The 19,763-nt window shown below is 34.8% G+C and overlaps 1 protein-coding gene across 1 annotated transcript in view; it reads right to left on the bottom strand.

Moving 5' to 3' along the window:
- Positions 1-1,122: 1,122 nt before the first annotated feature.
- LOC129237822 (uncharacterized) overlaps positions 1,123-19,763 on the bottom strand; it is a 38,268-nt gene continuing 19,627 nt past the window's right edge. The window contains exons 2-6 of the mRNA XM_054872773.1: positions 6,033-6,114; positions 5,415-5,844; positions 5,152-5,298; positions 1,725-1,882; positions 1,123-1,634 (exon numbers count right to left, since the gene is read on the bottom strand). Of these exons, the coding sequence (XP_054728748.1) occupies positions 1,123-1,634; positions 1,725-1,882; positions 5,152-5,298; positions 5,415-5,844; positions 6,033-6,114 (1,329 nt within the window). The remainder of the gene's footprint in view (positions 1,635-1,724; positions 1,883-5,151; positions 5,299-5,414; positions 5,845-6,032; positions 6,115-19,763) is intronic.

Raw genomic sequence — 19,763 nt, 5'->3', positions numbered from 1 at the left:
TAAGCTGGTCAAGTAAATTACCCATTTGGGAGATTTCGTAGCACTTCAACGGTTATTAAATCAAAACCAGGACTTTTTCAACTTCATTTTATTGATTTATTTGTCAATTCCTTTTGGTATAGCTGAAGTAATGTGAACATCGCATTCATGCAAGCTTTTTGTTCCTTCGATTACGACTTTGTTTGGGCCAGAAGTTTTCTCAAGATGCTCAGCAACTATTTTCGCTTTTTGCTAACTCGTTTTGGCCCAGTGCCTTTCGTTAATTTTAATCGGAACATAGTGGAGTAAAGCGGATGGATGTAAAAGTTTCTAAAACCTTGTTCTGGCGGGGATAGAAAAATGACTGGCAGACCAAAAACTGTACATTCTGTTGAGAATTCCGTTGTTGTAGCGCAAAGTGTCGCTGAATAACCTTCACATCGATATCTCATTGTTTTCAACGAGCAAGCTTTAATGAATAGACTCTGCCAGATTTTACCTGTGGACGCTGATGGTGAGCATTTTAATGGTGTGACTTTTCCATTTAATTGTTAAGCGTCGTATTTGGTATTTTGAATAAAAATAACGAAACCTGAAAGAATCTAAATTTTTATGTATTCTATTTTAAAACAACATCTAGATGCGTCTTTTGAAGGACCCTTTACTTATACAATGATGGTGATTTATTTTATTATTTGGCTTAGGTCTTCGTAGCTGAAGTTATATGCTTAAATTTTTCTTCGATGAGGAATAAAAAAAAATGTATAATTGACACGAATTTCCGGCTGCTGCTCAAAGCTGTAATGTTGCAGTTAATTAAGTCCAAAAAGAAACAAGTACCAAAACAATTTACGAAAATGGCTTATAATTTATTTATACAAAGTACATACAAACAAATGGGTATAATAAATAATTAAGCTACGGCTAGTGGGATATGCACTCAATGCAACACTTAGAAATTGAGCAATTAAATTATATACAAATCCAACTGTCGATGAAAACACGCACAAGCGTACAACAAATTCAATGAAAATAACAAAAACTGATAATAAATAAAAAACAAAAACAGAATCAAAAACACCTGCACACTCTCCGAACAGGCGTGCGGGTAAGATGGCAACGACTTCTCCTTCAACTTTTGCCTTAACTCTTCTGCTCACTCTGTATATCCTTGCCGGTACTGCGGCCATAATATCCCGAATAAGCCGCTTGATGAGCATCACCAAAGCTCACTGAGTTACTAACACCGCCACCACCTCCACTAGCACTTGTTTGGTAATTTTTGCTGTAATAATCTGTGTATGGCTTCGAAAAGGCAGGATCCTGCCGATAAAATGGTGAACTACCAGCGCCGTCGTAGTGCTCATGATGATGATAGTAAGTGGCTGAGCCCACACCTTGTGGCGAGTATTCGGGAATGGTGTTCTTGCTGCCAAAGAGGCCAGAGAAAGCGCCACCGCCAAAGCCGGGACCACCTGGTGGGCGACACAGTTTGAAATAGGCGAATAAGCCGGGCAATATAATCGCAGCCAAGCCAAGTATTTTCTTAAGACCAGCAATGCCGAGGATGAAAGGCAGAAAGAGCAACAATTTCAGCTTGAAGATTTTCAATACCAACAGCAGGGGGATGATCATCTTCTTCAACTTCTTGCGTGCTATTTTTTTTGTTTGGGAAATGTAAAAAATGTACCATTAATTTCAATTCCAATTTGGATAATATAAAAACGATTTGAAAAAGTATTTACATGTTTTGGAGCGCGACTTACTGAAGAGGGGCGCATGCTTGTCCTCAATGACATCCAATTCGCTATCAATGTCGTTTCCTATGAAGCGCGCCGAATAACGGCCCGCTTCGGTGAGCTCCTCGGGCACATCAACTTCCAAAGCTGTGGACTTGACGAAACTGCAAGAGAGGCAAAGGGTGAGAAAAGATTATGAGTTGTAGAATGAGAAAATGAAAGAAGGTGCAATAAACTAAAATCGATTTTTTTAAGAGAAAGAAAATTAGGAAATTTCACAAGGAAGGTAAAAGATCAGCGTGAGCAAATATCTATAGAAATAAATCATAACTTTTAAGGAGATAAAGGGGTAGTCGAGTCCTGTAAATCCAGGCTGAACTATATCGGTAGACATAATAGCCTGATGCTAACGTGGGTCCCGGGACACATGGATAAGGTAGGCATCTCAGGCAATCCACTCTGCCCAGCTTCCTGTGCGTCTGCCTCGCCATCGCTCGAATCAGGCTGAGATCTTTGGCACTGATATGTTAAGAAGCGAACACCTTGACTCCATAGCACCACAAGATCTACTCAGATTTCGTCGGAGGTCGGGTAGATTTAAAGATAATTAAAAGGGAATCCGAGTGCAGTACAATGGACTTAATTGCATCTGAGTGCTGTACTTGATAGTTGTCCCGACCAAAAAATCAAAGATACATTTACGGCGGGTCACCGAAGACGAAAAGCTCTTACGGGTTAAGATAATTGTGTTGCGAACACTTATCACATTGCATAGCACTCGGCTGAGTATTGCACAAAATCAATATTTTTTAAGAGATTGAGTAAAAATTAATATTAAAATTTTTCCGATTCCGATGAGGCCTCGAATTTCGAAATTAGGGCTTTAGTAAAAAATTATTATTATGTATTTAAGTAACTTAAACAAAAAAAAAAAAAAAATTGGTCGTGATTTGCCCGTTTCAATCTCTTAAAAAATTTGTTTGGTGTAATACCCAGAAATAAAGTGGATTTTACAGGATAGCGTTACGATATCTAAATAGTGATAAATTCACGGTAAAAAGTTTAGAGTTGTGGAGTTTTTAGTTCTTGATAAAAATCATCCAAAATAGCAATGAAAAACTGCCTTCACGTGGTACGATCCAACTAAGAATGATTTTAAAACGCAATAATTTTATGTATAAGTACTCCCAATTCTACATACAAGTGGGTCACTTTTGAGGCCACATATGATGATTTTATTTTATGAATAAGTGAATGATTCTATTATCCAAGTGAACTATTGTCCTTATGTCCTTATCTGTGTGTTCGTTCAAGTGAAGTTCTAATAGCTATGACTTTGAAAAAAATACTTCTCAGGCTCGTAAGAATATATCACTTTGAAATAACTACTTTCTTAATCTCATATGACGTGTTAAGTAGCCCAGATTGTGACCAAACGTTTTTAAATTTTTGCTTGTCTCTCTGAGTCTATTGTTTATATTTTTCGAAACAGAAATTTCGCTGGCATAGATATATAAATACATAGATTACTTATCAAAGCCTGCTATCCGTTTTTGCATAAAATGTTAACAACCTTTAACCATCTCATTTTTTTATGCAATGTTGAGCATTCTTTCCATACAAAAGACTACTGCACGTAAGCGGCATATGAAGGAAAATAGTCAGTATCGTATGCAAAAAAAATTTCAAAAACCAACTCAATTTTTAAGCAACTTCAGTCCTACACTTTGAAAACAAATTGAATGAGCTACAAAACTGCATACTGCTTCTAAAAATTCTGATAAAAAATTGTAAATTCTATAAGAATTTTTTTTTATGAAAGAAGTATATTGAATTTTTGAGAATTTCGAAATCTTAATCTACGCGCCTAATTATATAGTAAGAACTAAATTTTTATAATTTTAATTTTACTAGAACCTATCCCCGAACTGTAGCTTGAGTGACTCCTAAAATTCGCGAACAGTACGAACATCTTGAGTGCTACATATTTTTGCTAAAGAACACAAAAAAAGGATTCTAATCTGGTATCGTTATGGACTAAAATGCGAGGGTTCGGCCAGCCAATGTAATTTAATCTTACCTATATTTTTATATGTGATAGAAAACGTTTTCTGTAGACTCTGCAAAGAGGCCCAAGAAACAGCAGAACCTGTTCTGTGGACTGCCCAGCAAGGGGCTATAGATCCAAACCTCCTAGCGGAAATTAAGCCTATACCAGTTTTAGGATTTATTAACTGCCTAAAACTGTTCGAGTAGGCTACATGGCTGCACAATAGATCTCTTCAGGTCACAGTGCACAAGCAGCCAATCAATAATAATACTAAAAGAAGCTTGACCGCCATAACTTGGAAACTATTTGACCAATTTGATTCTAACTGCATTGCATGGGATTTTAATATTTAATATACGCAATAAAATTTATATTCATCATCGTTAGCTATAATGGCTTCACATCATCGAGTCATACTTTGTGTTAATCTCTACTCAAGTGGTGGAGGTAATCGGCTACATATTAGCAGAATTGGTTTTGATAACCTCTTTACCATCTGTATTTATTTCCCTTTGAGTTTTTGTTTAACTCTTGCCCTAACATTTTCAATAGGGTTGGCATCAGGCGAACATTTCAATTCCATTTTGCAGTTTCCACTCTAGACACCTTCGGTTTCGATGCTTGGGATCTTTTTCTTCAATTCAAGGATGGCTTTCACATGACACCGACCCAACTAGGAACGATTTTATGATTGAGTAATTTTATGCACACACACAAATCACTTTGGAGCTCGTTTATCAACATTTTTTTTTTTTTTTAACAAATGAGTGCTTTTCTAATTCAAGTGAACTGCTGCACGCTTAACGATTGTCTACATATACGTTCAAGTGAAATGAAAATACCTATGATTTGGAAACAATTGCTTTCTTAAGCTCATATGACCTGGTATGCAGCCCAAAACGTAAGGGAGGTTTTTTAAATTTATCTGCGCAACTGACGGTAATAATGCGTTTTGGTAAATTTTATTCATGATAACTGCATTATTGAGGGTAAACACAAATAAACGGCCAAATTATTATTGTAGAAACAGCTCCAAACTTGGTATTTAAGTGAATTAACAATTAAGGCCTGTAATATTATCCATAGTGCATTCTGAGCTACAGGTATTAAATCCCTTTAGGTATTGATAATTTAATAATTTATTTATCTAAGGATTACTATGGGTTACCTTTCAATGATTACTAAGAATGTTTAAAAAACTCACTCTTTCGTTAAAATCATTCAGTAAAGAACCATCGTTAATTAAAATCCCTCGCTGCTACCCACCTGTAGTAAATACCTAAGTATGTATATATGTAAGTACGCACTAAATATTCTCTTAAATGTAAAATTTTTCCCACATTCTACCCCTGTGTATCTCTCACATTCTCTACTCAGACTCACCGTTCGGCCCGCCTCAATGCGTATTTAACCAATTGATCCCAATCGCTGTCCTCGTTAAGCGGCTCCTGCGAGTACTCGAATGGCTCTTGTAAGAGCGAACGTTGTTGCGTTTCGGGCAAACGAATGACGCGTGCAAAATCAGACAAGCTACAATAACAGCAACAATAACAAAATATTAAATTAATGCAAACGAATGCAAATGAATTTAAAGTGGATTTTGCCAGAAGAAAAGTATATGAAAATAATATTCATTTGCCGCTTACGCGTATTGATCACGATAAAAAATTTCATCAAAGCTGGTTAGCGCCTGTGTCTTGAAACACTCTGATAAATCGCCGCTCACACAGTTTTGATTGGTGCGCGCCAGATAGGGGTCGTTGTCCTGCTGCAGACCAATTAAGCTTAAGAAAGCGGAGCCCAGGCCGCGCTCCTGGCCATAATTTACAGCAGGCGATTGCTGCGGCACCTGCTGTTGTTGTTGTTGTGGTTGCTGTTGTTGCAATTGTGGTTGTTGTGGCACGAAAATCTGTTGAACATTTTGTTGCTGCTGCGGCTGTTGCTGCTGCTGTTGTTGGGGTTGCTGGTCGGGCAAACGTAAACCCTGGCCAGCCACAACTGCCAAGCAGCAGGTCCAGGTGAGTAAAAGCGTAGGCCAAGTGGATTGTTGATGTTTTCGAGTGCGTGCTGCCATCGCTTGAAATGAAAAAGAAAACAAAGTAAAATAAGTAAATGGCAAAAGAAATAAGTTTGTTTGAAAAATGTTGATTGGCACGATTGGGGGTAAATAAAATTCTTCAATATTTGCATACATTTCACAAACAAATTTCACACTCTCTCTTTACGCGCGTACTTTTATCGAAAACAGCATCAACTCTGAAGACTGGAAACACTTGTCAAGCACGCACGATTTTCCCGCGCAATATCAACTTTATTGCTCGCAAATAAATAAACAACAGATGTACTCTGCACGTATGGACATACATATATTGAAGCCAAAACTCGCTTGCACAAATATTGATTTCGAGCCGCTGCAGTCGCGCAACGCTTTGACCAAAAATTGCTAGTAGCTTAAAACATACGCAGCCGGCAACAGCTAACGCCGATGCTGCTACCAACGCAAAGCAGCCTTTTCACTTTACGGTGACTGAGTACACTCGGCTACATCACAGTTTGAGTGTTGCGAAAATACAACAATAATGAATAAAAAAAATCAACGAAAAAAGCTGCAAAAAATCACAGCATGAAAGCTTTTCGAAAAAACTAATAAAGCGAAAAACTATTGCTGTGAGCAGAGTTCAATTTTAACAGTTTTTCACTTTTAGACTTTTTCACGAATACAATACAATTTTGACGGCTTTGTTACGATTAAATGTAGCGCCATTACAACGGCCAATGGCATTTCGCCTTCCGGCTGTGTTGAGTTGATGACCGCATTTAACTTTATGTACATCGCGGGCAGAGTGGAAATTGTGTAGTGGAATCGCTCTGACATCTGACATACTTTTGGGAGCCGCGCCAATTGCGACAAGATTAACTGCAGCAGCGATAGCAGCCGGAATGTAAATGCGTGAATGCGCCATTAGTGCGCATGCGCAGCAGCCAGCACATAAGTAAGCGCATGCGTACGCGACAAAGCAGCCCGATGAGCCAAATATACATTCTGTCCAAAAAGTACCGATAGTTGATCTTTTAAAAGAGGTATTTGAAGGAATTTTTAAAATTCATTCGCCTGACTTATTTAATTTTTTTTAATACTCAAATTACTACGTCAATGCTTCTGCTTTCAGTCGATTGCTAAAGTAGAGAGATATCGGAATTGATGCCGGAAAATGTGTTCGAAAAACTTTCAATAATTTGGAAGAGAAAAAAGCTCAATTTGAAGGCGATACAAAAAATTTATTTAAAATAAAAAATATATATTTTATATTTTTATTTAAAATAAAAAATAAATATTTTATACTTTTATTTAAAATAAATAAATATTTAATATTTCTATATTGTCCTTTTCTCGATACTTTTTTGACAAGTAGCTGTTACAGTTGTTTCAATTTTTACTTTTTTTGGTTTACTAACAATGCACTCATTACACTTGTTGTTTTTTTTTCTTTTGCTGTTATTTAGCTGCACTTTGAAACTGCGCTTTCTGCTGTTCACCTTTGCTGGTGCAGATCCCTCTCTCCGAAACACTGCCATCGGCCAGCCAGTTAAGCAGCGTTTCATTTCGATTTAAAATGCGGGACAAACCATAAATAAAACAAAAGTAAATTTCACTTTGATGTGAGTTGTTTGTTGTTTGCCACTTTTGTTGTCATTGTTTTGCTTTTGTTATTGCTGTAAAACTTGTAGGCGCTGCGCTATGGAAGCGCACGCTTGCTATTCATACAAACATGTAAACACACATAGATACACACATACACACATACATATATGCTATGAAAATCTGGCGATGCTCTGCTTCAGCGCTCGCTTGACTGGTTTTTGCCTGCTTTGCTGCCTCTTGCCGCCACTTTGTTTGGGTTAGTGTGCGTGCTTTTGATTTTTACTTATTTGTCTTTAATTTTCTATTCAAATTTGGTGTAAAATATGACTAATAAAGTCCAAGTCATTATGTGGATAGAAATTGGTGGGGTAGATAAAATTTTGAATGGACGATCCCTTGGTGGCCATTGCCAATAAAATAAAATGTGAATTATGTCTTGGAAAATTATTTGAAGCTTTGATTAAATTGTTTCAGTAGATGTTTAGGTTTGAGTATAATGTGAAGTTAAGTTGAAAGATAATTCGCTTTTTTAGTCGCTTACTTTGATTCATAACAGAAGCTACGTCAAAAAATCATTACTTTCTCGACACACGAGCTATTTTTCCGTCGGTATGTTAAACTACAACAATAAAGTTCACGACGCTTTAAGCCTCTTTTGAAAATGGATAGAGGGTTTCAGCCGCATTTAAGGTACTACATAGGCACTTTTGCTCTATCCTGCGCAAAACTGCATGTGAATTCTTTGGAGGGATCATGGCACCTGATTGTAAATATCTTTTGATGGAGTTTAGAAATCATGCGAATCAAAATTCATATACGCGAACATTTGCTATAAAATGGTTTTTATTTCATTCAATGAGATTCACTACGTACAGAGGTTCGTGCAAGCTACTGGGCAGCGCTAGCTTTGTAAAGAGAGAGTGATGCGCTGGTGCGCATGCGTGCATTTGATTTGCGTGGGACCCGCTAGTAGCTACATAAGTAAGTATATGAAGTGAAATGAATAAATAGATAGCAGGCATTTATGTGAAAACTTTATATAATTGCAAGCAATTCTTTGGCTGAACGCGCTTAAAGGAAAATTTTATATTAATAAAAAAAATTAAAAAAAAAAAAATTAAAAGAAAAACAAATAAAAAAAAATTTTTTAAAGAAAAAAAAATTAAAAAAAAAGAAAAATTACAAGCAAAAAAAAATGGGATAAAAAAAAAACGTTAATAACATGAAACTATTTGCACATTAGACGCATAGAGGTAAAAATTAAAAAAAATTAATTTGGAGCAAACAAAATAATAAATAAAAATTGTATAATGGAAATTTATAATAGATGCTAAATTATATATATATACACCCTTTTTTTGGGTATTTTGCCTCCTATTTGTTGTGTGCGTCTTGATTTTGTTCCATAAATGGAGGGACCTGCAGTTTCAAGCCGACTCCGAACGGCTGATATTTTTTTTATGAGGAGGTTTTTCATGGCAGAAATACACTTGGAGGTGTGTCTTTGCCTGTCGAGGGACGACCGCTAATTATCTAAATGAAGTATTGTATAAAGATTTCAAATTAGAAAAAGAGGGCAAATGATGTAACCACAGCTTTTAAAATACGGGCAATTCAAATATAAAATATTAAATTGTCAAGTCTTCTTCTTCTCCTTCATCATTTATAGTAAAACATGATAAACAAATATATGACAAAAAAACCAGCTGCCGAAATTATTGAATTATTGAGCAATTATGAAAAAAATTAAAACTTTTTAACGCCGCTAAATCAGATATGCCAAATAAATAATTATTCCACTATTTTCATTTTCTAATGATTTTTATCTCGCATAAATTTTTGTTTTGGTTTTTGCTCAAAACACTTTCGAATTCCTACACAAATGCACTAATCACGTCTGTCGAAAATATTCGTTTTCACTTCTTTGTGCATATACATACACAGGCACATACATATAAATCCACTATTTTATCTTCGTGTATCTTTTTTTTTAAATACATTGCGACTAAAAACTATGTATGGCGACGAATATTTTGTATGAATATTTCACTATTTTGGTCCTTCACCTGAACAGGCGGCCGCACCTTTGTGCCGCATTTTCACAAACGAAACTCAGCCAATGTTTGGCGGGCACATTTCTCTTTTACGCTTGCCATTGACTTTTGGCGCTCAACTGAATGCCGCAGCGCCGACAAACAACGGGACGATAAACAGCCCAGCTAAGGCAAAGTAAAGAAACAAAAAACCAACTACAATCTGTGGTCTGGCTTTAGTTGTTACTGATGCTGTTATTGTTGCTTGCGTTGCTGCTGCGCTGTCGCCGTTGGCCGTGGCTTACTGTGGCTATGGCTTGTGTGCGCAAACTCACGGCACTCATTGCTATTTCGCGTTGCTGGCTAAGGCAAGAGCAGCCAAGTAAAATACCTAACCATTGAATTATTTATTGAATAACTGAAATTTAGGCAGAGTGCAAGTATTGAAATAAATAAAACAAATTTTAATTGTCATTCAATTGTGCGTAAATTGTGATAATTCGCGGTAATTAATTTGTTTAATTTCACAGAATTTATTTCAGGAGCTGGAATAATTTGAAGCATGAAATATATAATTTTATTTTACTCAAAATATTTTTATTTTTATTTAATTTTGTCATAGATATGACTAGTCTGATATCCATTGCTATTGTAATATTTAATAATAATTTAATAAACTTTTTCGTATAAAAATTTATTTTACTAAAAAAAAAATGTTTCATAAAAATATAATACATAATTAATTTTAATAAAAAAAAGAAAATTATTGGCATACAAATTTCCAGCTTCTACTCGCTTGAACAATGCTAGCAATCATATTTTTTTATGCTTCAGATAATTTTCATACTCAAAGTCAGATTTTATTTTTTAAATATCATCATCGGACATGTCACTGGACTAATCCAGGAACCAAAAGACGTTTGTACGAGAAGTGTACTTATAAGGCGAGTTTCAGCCCTTGGTAAAGTTCAACGGATGTTTCCGATATTAAAAAAAAAAAATAGGAAAAACTGAATTTTTATGTCATTATAACAGCAATAATGAAGCCTTTCTGAGAAATATATTTCAAGCAAAATTCTTCTGCTTAAAGATCAACGAAAACAAAACGAAGTACCTCACAAGACTTAACACGTGGCGAAAAGCGCCAGATCTTAGAATTGGCGGTCATGAATTGGAAAGCGTGGATAAAATTAAACACCTCGGACTGCTGCTCAGTAGAACAGATGATAAAATGATTGGTATCCAAGACCGTGAACAGACTGCAAACATACCATATTTTTCCCACGTTAAACTGTTAAAAGCAAGCTCTTGAGTAGGAGAAAGAAAAAAAGGGTAAAACACTAATTCGACTAGTGGCAACGAAGGGATGCGAAGCGGGGACACTGAAAGAGGATACAATTAATGCAAATGTCTTTAGCAATAGCTTTGCAGACTTGTGAGCTACTTATTTTTTTTTTTTAAGAAAATTGTAAGAGTCGCGAATAAAAAATGCCGTAATGAAGCCACCTGCAGGATCGCCCCACAACAGGCCACTATCAATGTTAAACGCACAGAATCTTTGCTAGGCCAAAATAAGCAGGTGGCAGGGCATACAAGCACTTGACTCTGCAGCAGCTATCTAAGTAAGGAAGATGAGACTGCCTTCCACCTTTTATGCCATTGTATTGCACTAGTAAGACGTAGATTCACACTTAAGGTAGACAATGTTTTAATGAATTCGAAGAATTTAGTATCGTGAAATCAGGGGTTTTCTAAAATTTGTGAAAATCTCCACGCGACAACACAATGGGCTATGAGCCTGAGTGTGTTCATTAGGGGAGAACTGCTTCAACCTAACCTAATCTACCCACATTCAGGTGAACCCATAGAACAACAATTGTTGGCATTTTAATTTCAAATTGAATTTCAAATTTTGAATTTTTTATAAAAATATGGCTCATTTGTTAATAAAACCCGTATGAGTGAGTATGCTAAACTTTGCACAAAATGCAAAAAGATTTAGTAAATTTTCAGCAAAATTTCTGATGTTTTAATCAACATTTTTAGACCAATTTTGAGTATGCAGTTGTTTTCAAGAAATAAAGTGAAAGTTTGAAGTGCCTCAAATCCGCGTTGGATTAAAAAAATACTTTTTGGTTGATGGTATTATGCAAATATGCTTATAAAACACGTATACAACACTCAACACCGTAAGTAAAAAAAAATTAAAATTGTTCAAAACAAAAGCAACTAAAGCGTTTTTCAGTAAGAGCGCTTCAACTTTTTTTTTTGAATAAAACACAATCGGTTTGACTTTTTTAACTAATTTTTTTTTTATTATCGAGTTTGAACATATACATTTAAGTATGAAATTCGATTTCTTTTGCATGACCACCGCGTGCACGTTTTACGAAGTCCAATCGTTGAACCCAATTTTCGACCACTTTTGCATAAATCGGCCGAAATTCCAGCAATTTCGCGTTCAATCTTGGCTCTGAGCTCACAAATCGTCGCCGGCTTGTTACTGTAGACCAATGACTTCACATAACCCCAAAGAAAATAGTCTAGAGGCGCCAAATCACACGAGCGCGGCGGGCATTCGACCGGTCCATTTCTGGAAATAATGCGCTCATCGAACTTACTCTTCAACTAATCAATTGTAGCGTGTGCTGTGTGACTTGTGGCCCCGTCCTGTTGAAACCACATGTCGTCTAAGTCCATACCATTCAATTGCGGCCAAAAATAATCGTTTATCATGTCGCGGTATCGATTTCCATTCACAGTAACATGGCGATCGTTCTCGTCAACGAAAAAATATGGGCCAATTACGCCGCCGGCATGTAAACCGCACCAAACAGTGATTTTTTCGGGATGCAACGGTGCCTCATGAATCACGTGTGGATTGCTTTCTGCCCAGTAACGCATATTTTGCTTGTTGACAAAGCCATTGAGCCAAAAGTGAGCTTCATCACTGAAGATGATTTTTCGACTTTAAACTTTCTTAACAGAACACGCATTTTTATAATAAAATTCAATGATTTGCAAGCGTTGCTCAAGTGTGTAGCGTTCCATGATGAAATGTATACTAATGAAGTTTACAAATGACAAGCGAAAAATAAAAAATATTGCGTCGTTCGCCCTCCCTATCGGAAAAAAGTTGAAGCGCACCTATTGAAAAACGCTTTACTTGCTTAAATTACCTGCTTTCTAGAAACTCTAATTAAAAAGTGGTGCCCAAAAACAAAAGCTGACTTGTCAGATCAAGCAGCTGCTCACTAGAATGGTCCATAAAATAAAGCGAGCGTAAATAGGTTCATTACGTACAATATGGTTTAGAGCGTAAAATACAAGATGGCACAAAATTAGTCACCTTATCGGAAGATTTATAATTTTTGCAAATATCGTCGTTCATCAATCACATTTGGCACTTGTGAACTGAACAGCTGCAGTATACAAACAGACAAGCGTTGGAGCGCGTGAAGGTAAAAATAAAGATTTTCATCACCAAAATAATTTTTATTATTTAGTACGAAAACATTTTTTTTTACTAAAATAATTTTTTTATTTAGTAAAAAATTATTCTTTTTGGTAAAAAAGTTATTTGAAAACAAATTTGGATGATTAATTTTGCACATACAGCAAACATATTAGTTTTATTTTTAAGCTTAACATTTCAGATTATCTTCGACAATGCCGCATATTTTAATTTCCACTATATTCCGTAGTTGTTTTTTTTTATTCCTGTCCGAGTACACTTGAAGCTTTTTAGGCATTTTGAATAAATCAAAGTTAGACATAGAGAAATTCGGCCATACTTCATTCACCCAAATTGAACTCTCAAATGAAATGCTTCAATCCATAATTATAAAGTGCCACTCCAACTTCACTCCACTTTATGATACAGGAAAATTCTATTTAATTTAAAAATTTATATTCAGATATTTCAGCATTTCATTATTTTTCCCTTATTAAAGTAACGCATAATTAAATTTGATGCGTTGTGACAGAAATAGGAAAATGGTTTCTATGATTAAACAAGAAATGTTCCTTTCCTTTTATTCGCAGTCGGCTTTAGTTGAAAAAATACCACAGCTATCAACTTTGCTGCTTCTGTGCCAAATCTAGCTGGTGTTCGTTTCAATTGCTTTGTGCTTTGAGATGCCCCCAACAGTTAAGCAATGCTCACTTTTATTTATGACATGGGCGTGGATTCTCTTCTCCCTCTCCTTTTTTTCCTTAATAAAAATGACCATTAAGTTACTTGAATGAATAATATTTTTCTATGTTTTGTCTTCTGCTTTTTGCCTTCTAAATATATAATAAGTAGGGTGTCTTTCGTTATATTTTACAGCGTCAGCTACTTAAAACTAGGTAGTATTGACAAGTGAAAAAATAAAAAAAAAAATTATAAAAATGAAAAAGAAATGAGGATAAAAAGCAAAAACAGAGAAATTTTAATAAATGTACGCGATTTGTTTTATGTTCGCGTGGTTTTTGCTTTCGTTTAGCTGTCTGGAGCAATTCACGTTTTTATTGGCTCTATAAAGTTCGACTCCAAGGATGCTTTCATTTCGCGTTTTCTTCTAATTGCACTTTTTTAGGTTTAATTTAATTTTCTTGCTGATACTTTTTGGTGGATTAAGTTTCCATTATTTTTTTATTTTTTTTTAAGATTATTAACACTTGCAGAAAAATTTTGAAGTTTCTACTGAAATTTTTGTATTCATGTCTGAAATTTCAGTTTCGGACAGCTAAGCGAGTTAGTAAGTCTCTACGCTTTAAAAATTGCGGCTAAGGCCAATTCATGGGCAATTTCATTTCCTTGAACCCCGCGCCGGCCTGGCTGTCTGTTTGTATACTGCAGTTCTCTACTTCACAAGTGACAAATATGAGAGACATACAACGCTATTGCAAAAATTATAAATCTTCCGGTAGGGTGATTAATTTTGTGCCACCTTGGATTATATATAATTGGTGCTTACATTATTTTTGGGTGTTTAGACGAGGTGTGCGTTTTCGTGTTGTTCCGCAAATGGAGGGACCTACAGATTTACGGCGACTCTAAACGGCAGAAGATTTTTTATGAGAAGCTTTTTCATGGCAGAAATACACATTAGAAATGTTATAAGTAGAAGTAATCGGATTTATAACTTTAGCGAAAATTATTTGGAAACATTTACAGATATCAACCGACAATTTGCTTCTGATGCTCCATTTGGATAGATTGGCTGAATCAATTTGTAATAGCGAAATATCCGAGTTTCAGGTAGTCCCGCTGAAAATTTAGGATCATCAGCATAGAGCAGAAATTTAGAATGACTAAAATAAACACGAAAGTTGTTGATAAAAAGCACAAATAATGTATGTATATTTATCAGTTTGCAGTTATTATTTCAAAATGCCAAAATCAAAAAGCTCGATATTTCAAATACTAAACGCGAGATAAAGTGGTATAATCGTACTCTTATCAGCTGTGGTTGATACTGAGGATGGATTGAAATGATGGGTGATACTGGTTAGCACAGCTTAGCAAAAGCTATTTTTTCACATTAAACTTTTCAATGAAGTTCTTCAAATCGTTTTCAACAAAGCCTGCTTACTTAAATAGTTCCTATGTTCTCCAGTGCCTTACAAACTCAGACTAACTCTCACTACCTACAGCCTAGTTTTCTGTTGCAATGGTTATCCTGCATTGAGTAGGAGCTACTTTCTCACAAGTACCTCGTTTAATACAATTTTATTTAAAGTTTTAGAGTATTTGTATTGGCAAAAAATAATTTTGTGCTTGAGTGAAGAAACTGCGAACTGAAATCTTAACTAATTGCATTATCCAACATTATCCTGTTGAAGACATCGCCTTCAGCCTATGTACCTAGCGCTGCGCTCTCTAATTCGTATGACAATTTTGTTTTTATTACTGAGTTTTGTTAAATTAAAAACTGAATATCGCCTTCAAATTACACACAAAACCAAAGTAAAAGGTATCTTTAAGCCATAATGGCTACCTGAGTATCAATGCTTTTGGCTACTAACTTAGAAAATTACGCCAAGATTTTAGGTGTGATTTGTTTGAAATTACACAAATTAACAAATTACTCTCATTTGCACAGTTGTAGGGTTGGATATCTGTATTATTTTCCTCATAAATTAGGGTGCCTGTCAGCATATACGAGTATAACTGTTATTTATGAAAGCAGGGTAGGCTGGAAGCGCTTCGACTAAAGAGTCAGAGGAAATTGTGTTTCGCAAGAAAAGCGCGCTGAGCGGTAAGTTGTGGGAAGTTCGGTCAGCAAAGAAAGCAATACCTTGATAGATGTGGAAAATTGGAATGAGTTGGCAAGTTAAAGCAGATATTTGTAGCATTTTTAAGCCATAAGTTGGTGAATTATGTTTCAAAAAGCTTATTTTGCCTGGTTAATTATTTTTCTGGGTTGGTTAGTGAACTCGACAAAAGTGGAGTAAAATGTTTGTGCTGTAAAATTTACTGATGCTCATAAAACTACGAGCGCTGACAGGTAATATTTTATAATAAGGAACTTTTTATTCTTTATTAACCCTTTTAGAGCCTGATGAATCAATTGTACTTGTTGGTTAAATTTGATATAAAGGGTCTTTCGAAATTTACGCATAGATGTCGTTTTAAAGTATTATAAAATATGCAAAAATTCAGATTTTTCACGTTTTTGAAGTAGACAGCTTTAGTATACAAATAGACAAACAACGGAGCGCATAAAAGTCAAAATAAAGATTTCCATCACTCAAAATCATATTTTTTTTATTTAGTAAAAAATTTATTCAGAAACGAAATTGGCGGATGAATAATTTTTCGCCACCTGTTATTACAAGTAAAATTTCCAGAAAATTTTTTTTGGTGTTTTCTCTTTATTGAAAGAAATTGTAGTTTCGCGTGAATTTTCATAAAATGAGCCAATTTTATTAATTCTCTAAAATAATGAAGGACCTATTGTGGACCCAATTCAGAGTATAATAATGCTTTAGGCAAATAGAAAAAATTTAACTTGTAAAATTTTCACAATTTTTTTTTTTAAATATGGGTCTGACGGTTAATAATTAAAAGAGTATTGCTTTGGTAAAATGTTCACCACATAAAAATACAGTCCATACCGCATAGGAAAAGGCAAGAAATATACTCGTATATTAAAAAAAATGGTTAAGAGAATTTCAAGAGAATTTTTCTGAGCCAAATTTTTATGAATAAATTTTTAGACAAATTTTCTAGAGATGATTCACGCGGCTCAAGAAATTAACTACGCTTTCTACTAACTTATTTTGCAAGTTTATAGAGAATAGTCAAGAAAGAGACTCTGATTCGGCATGTTACTGCTATTCGATACGAGCCGGGATCTCGAAGATCGTCTGCGGACGTGAAACATGAATTAATAGAAAAATACTTTTTATATTTAATTGCTGTCCCCTCTCGGCAGGCAACGGCAAACCTACGAGTATGTTTTTGCCAGGAAAAAAGCTTCTCATAAAAAAAAATTATCTGCTGTACGAAGGCGACATACAACTGCAGGTTCCTTCAACATCAAGACGCGCACCACAAATTAAAGTAGGAACTCGACTAAGCGTGGAACGCTTTGATGTGCGCGCTAACTTTATATAGCACAGTGTTACGTATGTTAGCTGGACACCTCCCTTGAGTGAAAATTTGTTTCTGTACAAAATGCCATGTGTCGGCAGGAGTTACCTTCTTATGAGTGAACACCGCTCTTGGACGGATAAAAGCTAATTGACTGTGAATGTCCGCCTAAGGGAGATTTCACTGTAATACGAATTTCGGTAAATAAATGTTGCCAGATTAACAAATATTTTAAAATTAAAAAAAATATATATTCCTTATTTTTTGGAAAAAAGTTACAGTTTCTTTATTTAAAAATATTTATGATATTTTTCGTGGTTTTTGTTTTGTTTTTGGTTTTGGTTTTTTTTTTTTTATTTATTTATTTACCTACAAATATTTTTTTTTTTTGTGGTTTTTGTTTTTTTATTTATTTATTTATTTTTTGTTTTTGAGAGAGAAATATATCTTGTGAAAGTTATATCTATTGCAGATTTATTATAAATTATAAAATTATTATACTTTTTTCAAAGCGAGTATACTCATACTCAGCATAGCTTTCCCCTCTATGGCAGCCCAATATTATAAGTAATTGCCTATGTTAGGTTAAGTTAACTAAACTGATCAACAATGATCCCACATACACTACAACTGGTCTCTAGTCTACCCAAAATAGTCCATGGATGCATAGGTTTCAGATCCTGCTCGTGATATACTCCTGAGGCTTGCAAAGCTTAAGTAAAATTCCATAAAAAATGCAATTCATATTTGAGTACAGTTTGAAAAATAGTGTTTTTTGTTATTTTTGTTTTTTATGAATGCATATTTCTACTATGGATATTGGTATTTTATTCAATAATCAATAAAATTTGGTGTTTAATGCACCCAGATTAGTTATAAATGTTTATTTTTTCCTAACTCCACATGCATTTACTTGTTTCAATCAATGAGTGACTGAGAAATTAGCAACAACATCCACATGGATCAGCGCATCAACAACTTCATCATCCTTTATCTGCGAGTATCTGCTTTTCGAGACTTTGAATGCTGCTTTTGTTGTTAAATACTCTTCACATCACACCGATGCCTGCATGCAATTTTCCCCTGAGCACATTCAAGTGCAGCCAGCGGCATCAACAGCACTGTGAGTATCCGCTTACAACGGTCACGAACCGAACGTTGTTCAATAGGCTTTAGAAAAGATAAAATAAAAGTGAGCTTGAAAGTGTTTTGTTGGCGTATCTTGAAAGCAGCAGTGATTTTGCGTCAAAACGCTGGACAATACAGCTATTGTTTGGCGGTTCCACCAATGGCACACATTCTCTTGGCTATATGTATATATCTATATATATATATATATGTGTGTGTGTGGATGTTTGCGCGTAAGATAACTTTTACTTTCATTTTGCTTTGCTTGCCTAGCGCGTTTGAATGTGACTTAAGTTTCATGTTTTCACATTTTTTCTTTCTGATAATTTCATTTCTCCATCGCTATGACATGACCACAGCTTTGCTTTCGCCACTCTTCATCTCGGATCGTGCATATAGAGATATGCACAGATACATATACATAAGCACATTCACATAAATATCTACGTATAGTTTTTTACAATGATTTGTATGCCATTGAACTCCACAGCAACTGCTTGTATACATCCACAGCCTCCGTGGAGATTTCTGAAAAAGCTGGTTTTGTATTGAACTTTGAGCTGCTGTTCACTGCAGTTGAGCAGAGCCCGATGCTAGACTAAGTTAGGTAGGGACCGTTGATGGTTGTTGTATCAACACATAAATATGGCCATCTTCTGCTTGTTAAAACAGTTTGTGCAGTTAACTTACTTGAGCAACACACAGATTTTAAACTTTGCTGTAGCGCCCAATTCACTTCAAAATGTTGTCCCAAGCTTTGAAGGACTTTACCAAAAATAAATTATGTTTTTTTTTTATTTAGTAACTATCATTTTCAAAAGTAGTAACGAGCTTGCTTTAGTTTTTGGCAACTTTAATTTAATTTCACTTTTATATATGTAGAGTAAACGTCAAAAAAGTGTACACCAAATATTGACAAGTTTCGACTATTTATCTTTTTATTGTAATTTGAATTATTTTTTTATAAAAAAATATAGTTCATAGAACAACAAAAACTATATAAATCAGAGGTTCGAATTTTGTGTAAAAATTAAAAAAAAATTCTCAAATTTTCATTAAAATTTCAAACTATTTACTCAGAATTTTTGAAAACATTTCAGGTGTGCAGTTTTGTAAGTCAGTAAATTTTAGTACATAAAGTTAAAGTTTCGAGTATATCAAACCTCACACTGATTTTTAAGATTTTTTGTTTTGTTCGCGGTCTTTTCTCTATTTAACTCCACTTCACATTTTTTTATATGGAAGTAAACACCCAACCAACCATCAGCAGAAAAATTTGTCAAAAATCAACGCAATTTCTGAAACACTTGAAACTGGCACTTTATTGTAACAAAACTCAATGATCTATATACATAACTGCTTACCCGAAATTTGTCTAAAAAGTCTGACTAAAAAAATTGAAATTTTGATGAAATTTATTAAATTTCACACAAAGTTCGAAACTTTGTTTTATATATTTTTTGTTGTAGCATTAACTATATTTTTTATAAAAAAATAGTTCTAATTATATAATAAATAAAAAAAGTCAAAACTCATCAACGTGTGGCCTACACTTTCTTTTGACGCTCACAGAACAAACATACTGGTGACCGCCGTAGCCGAATTAGTT

This window comes from Anastrepha obliqua, chromosome 1 (assembly GCF_027943255.1).
Source record: "Anastrepha obliqua isolate idAnaObli1 chromosome 1, idAnaObli1_1.0, whole genome shotgun sequence".
In the NCBI taxonomy this organism is placed as follows: domain Eukaryota; kingdom Metazoa; phylum Arthropoda; class Insecta; order Diptera; family Tephritidae; genus Anastrepha; species Anastrepha obliqua.
This window is presented reverse-complemented; position numbering and strand designations above follow the sequence as displayed.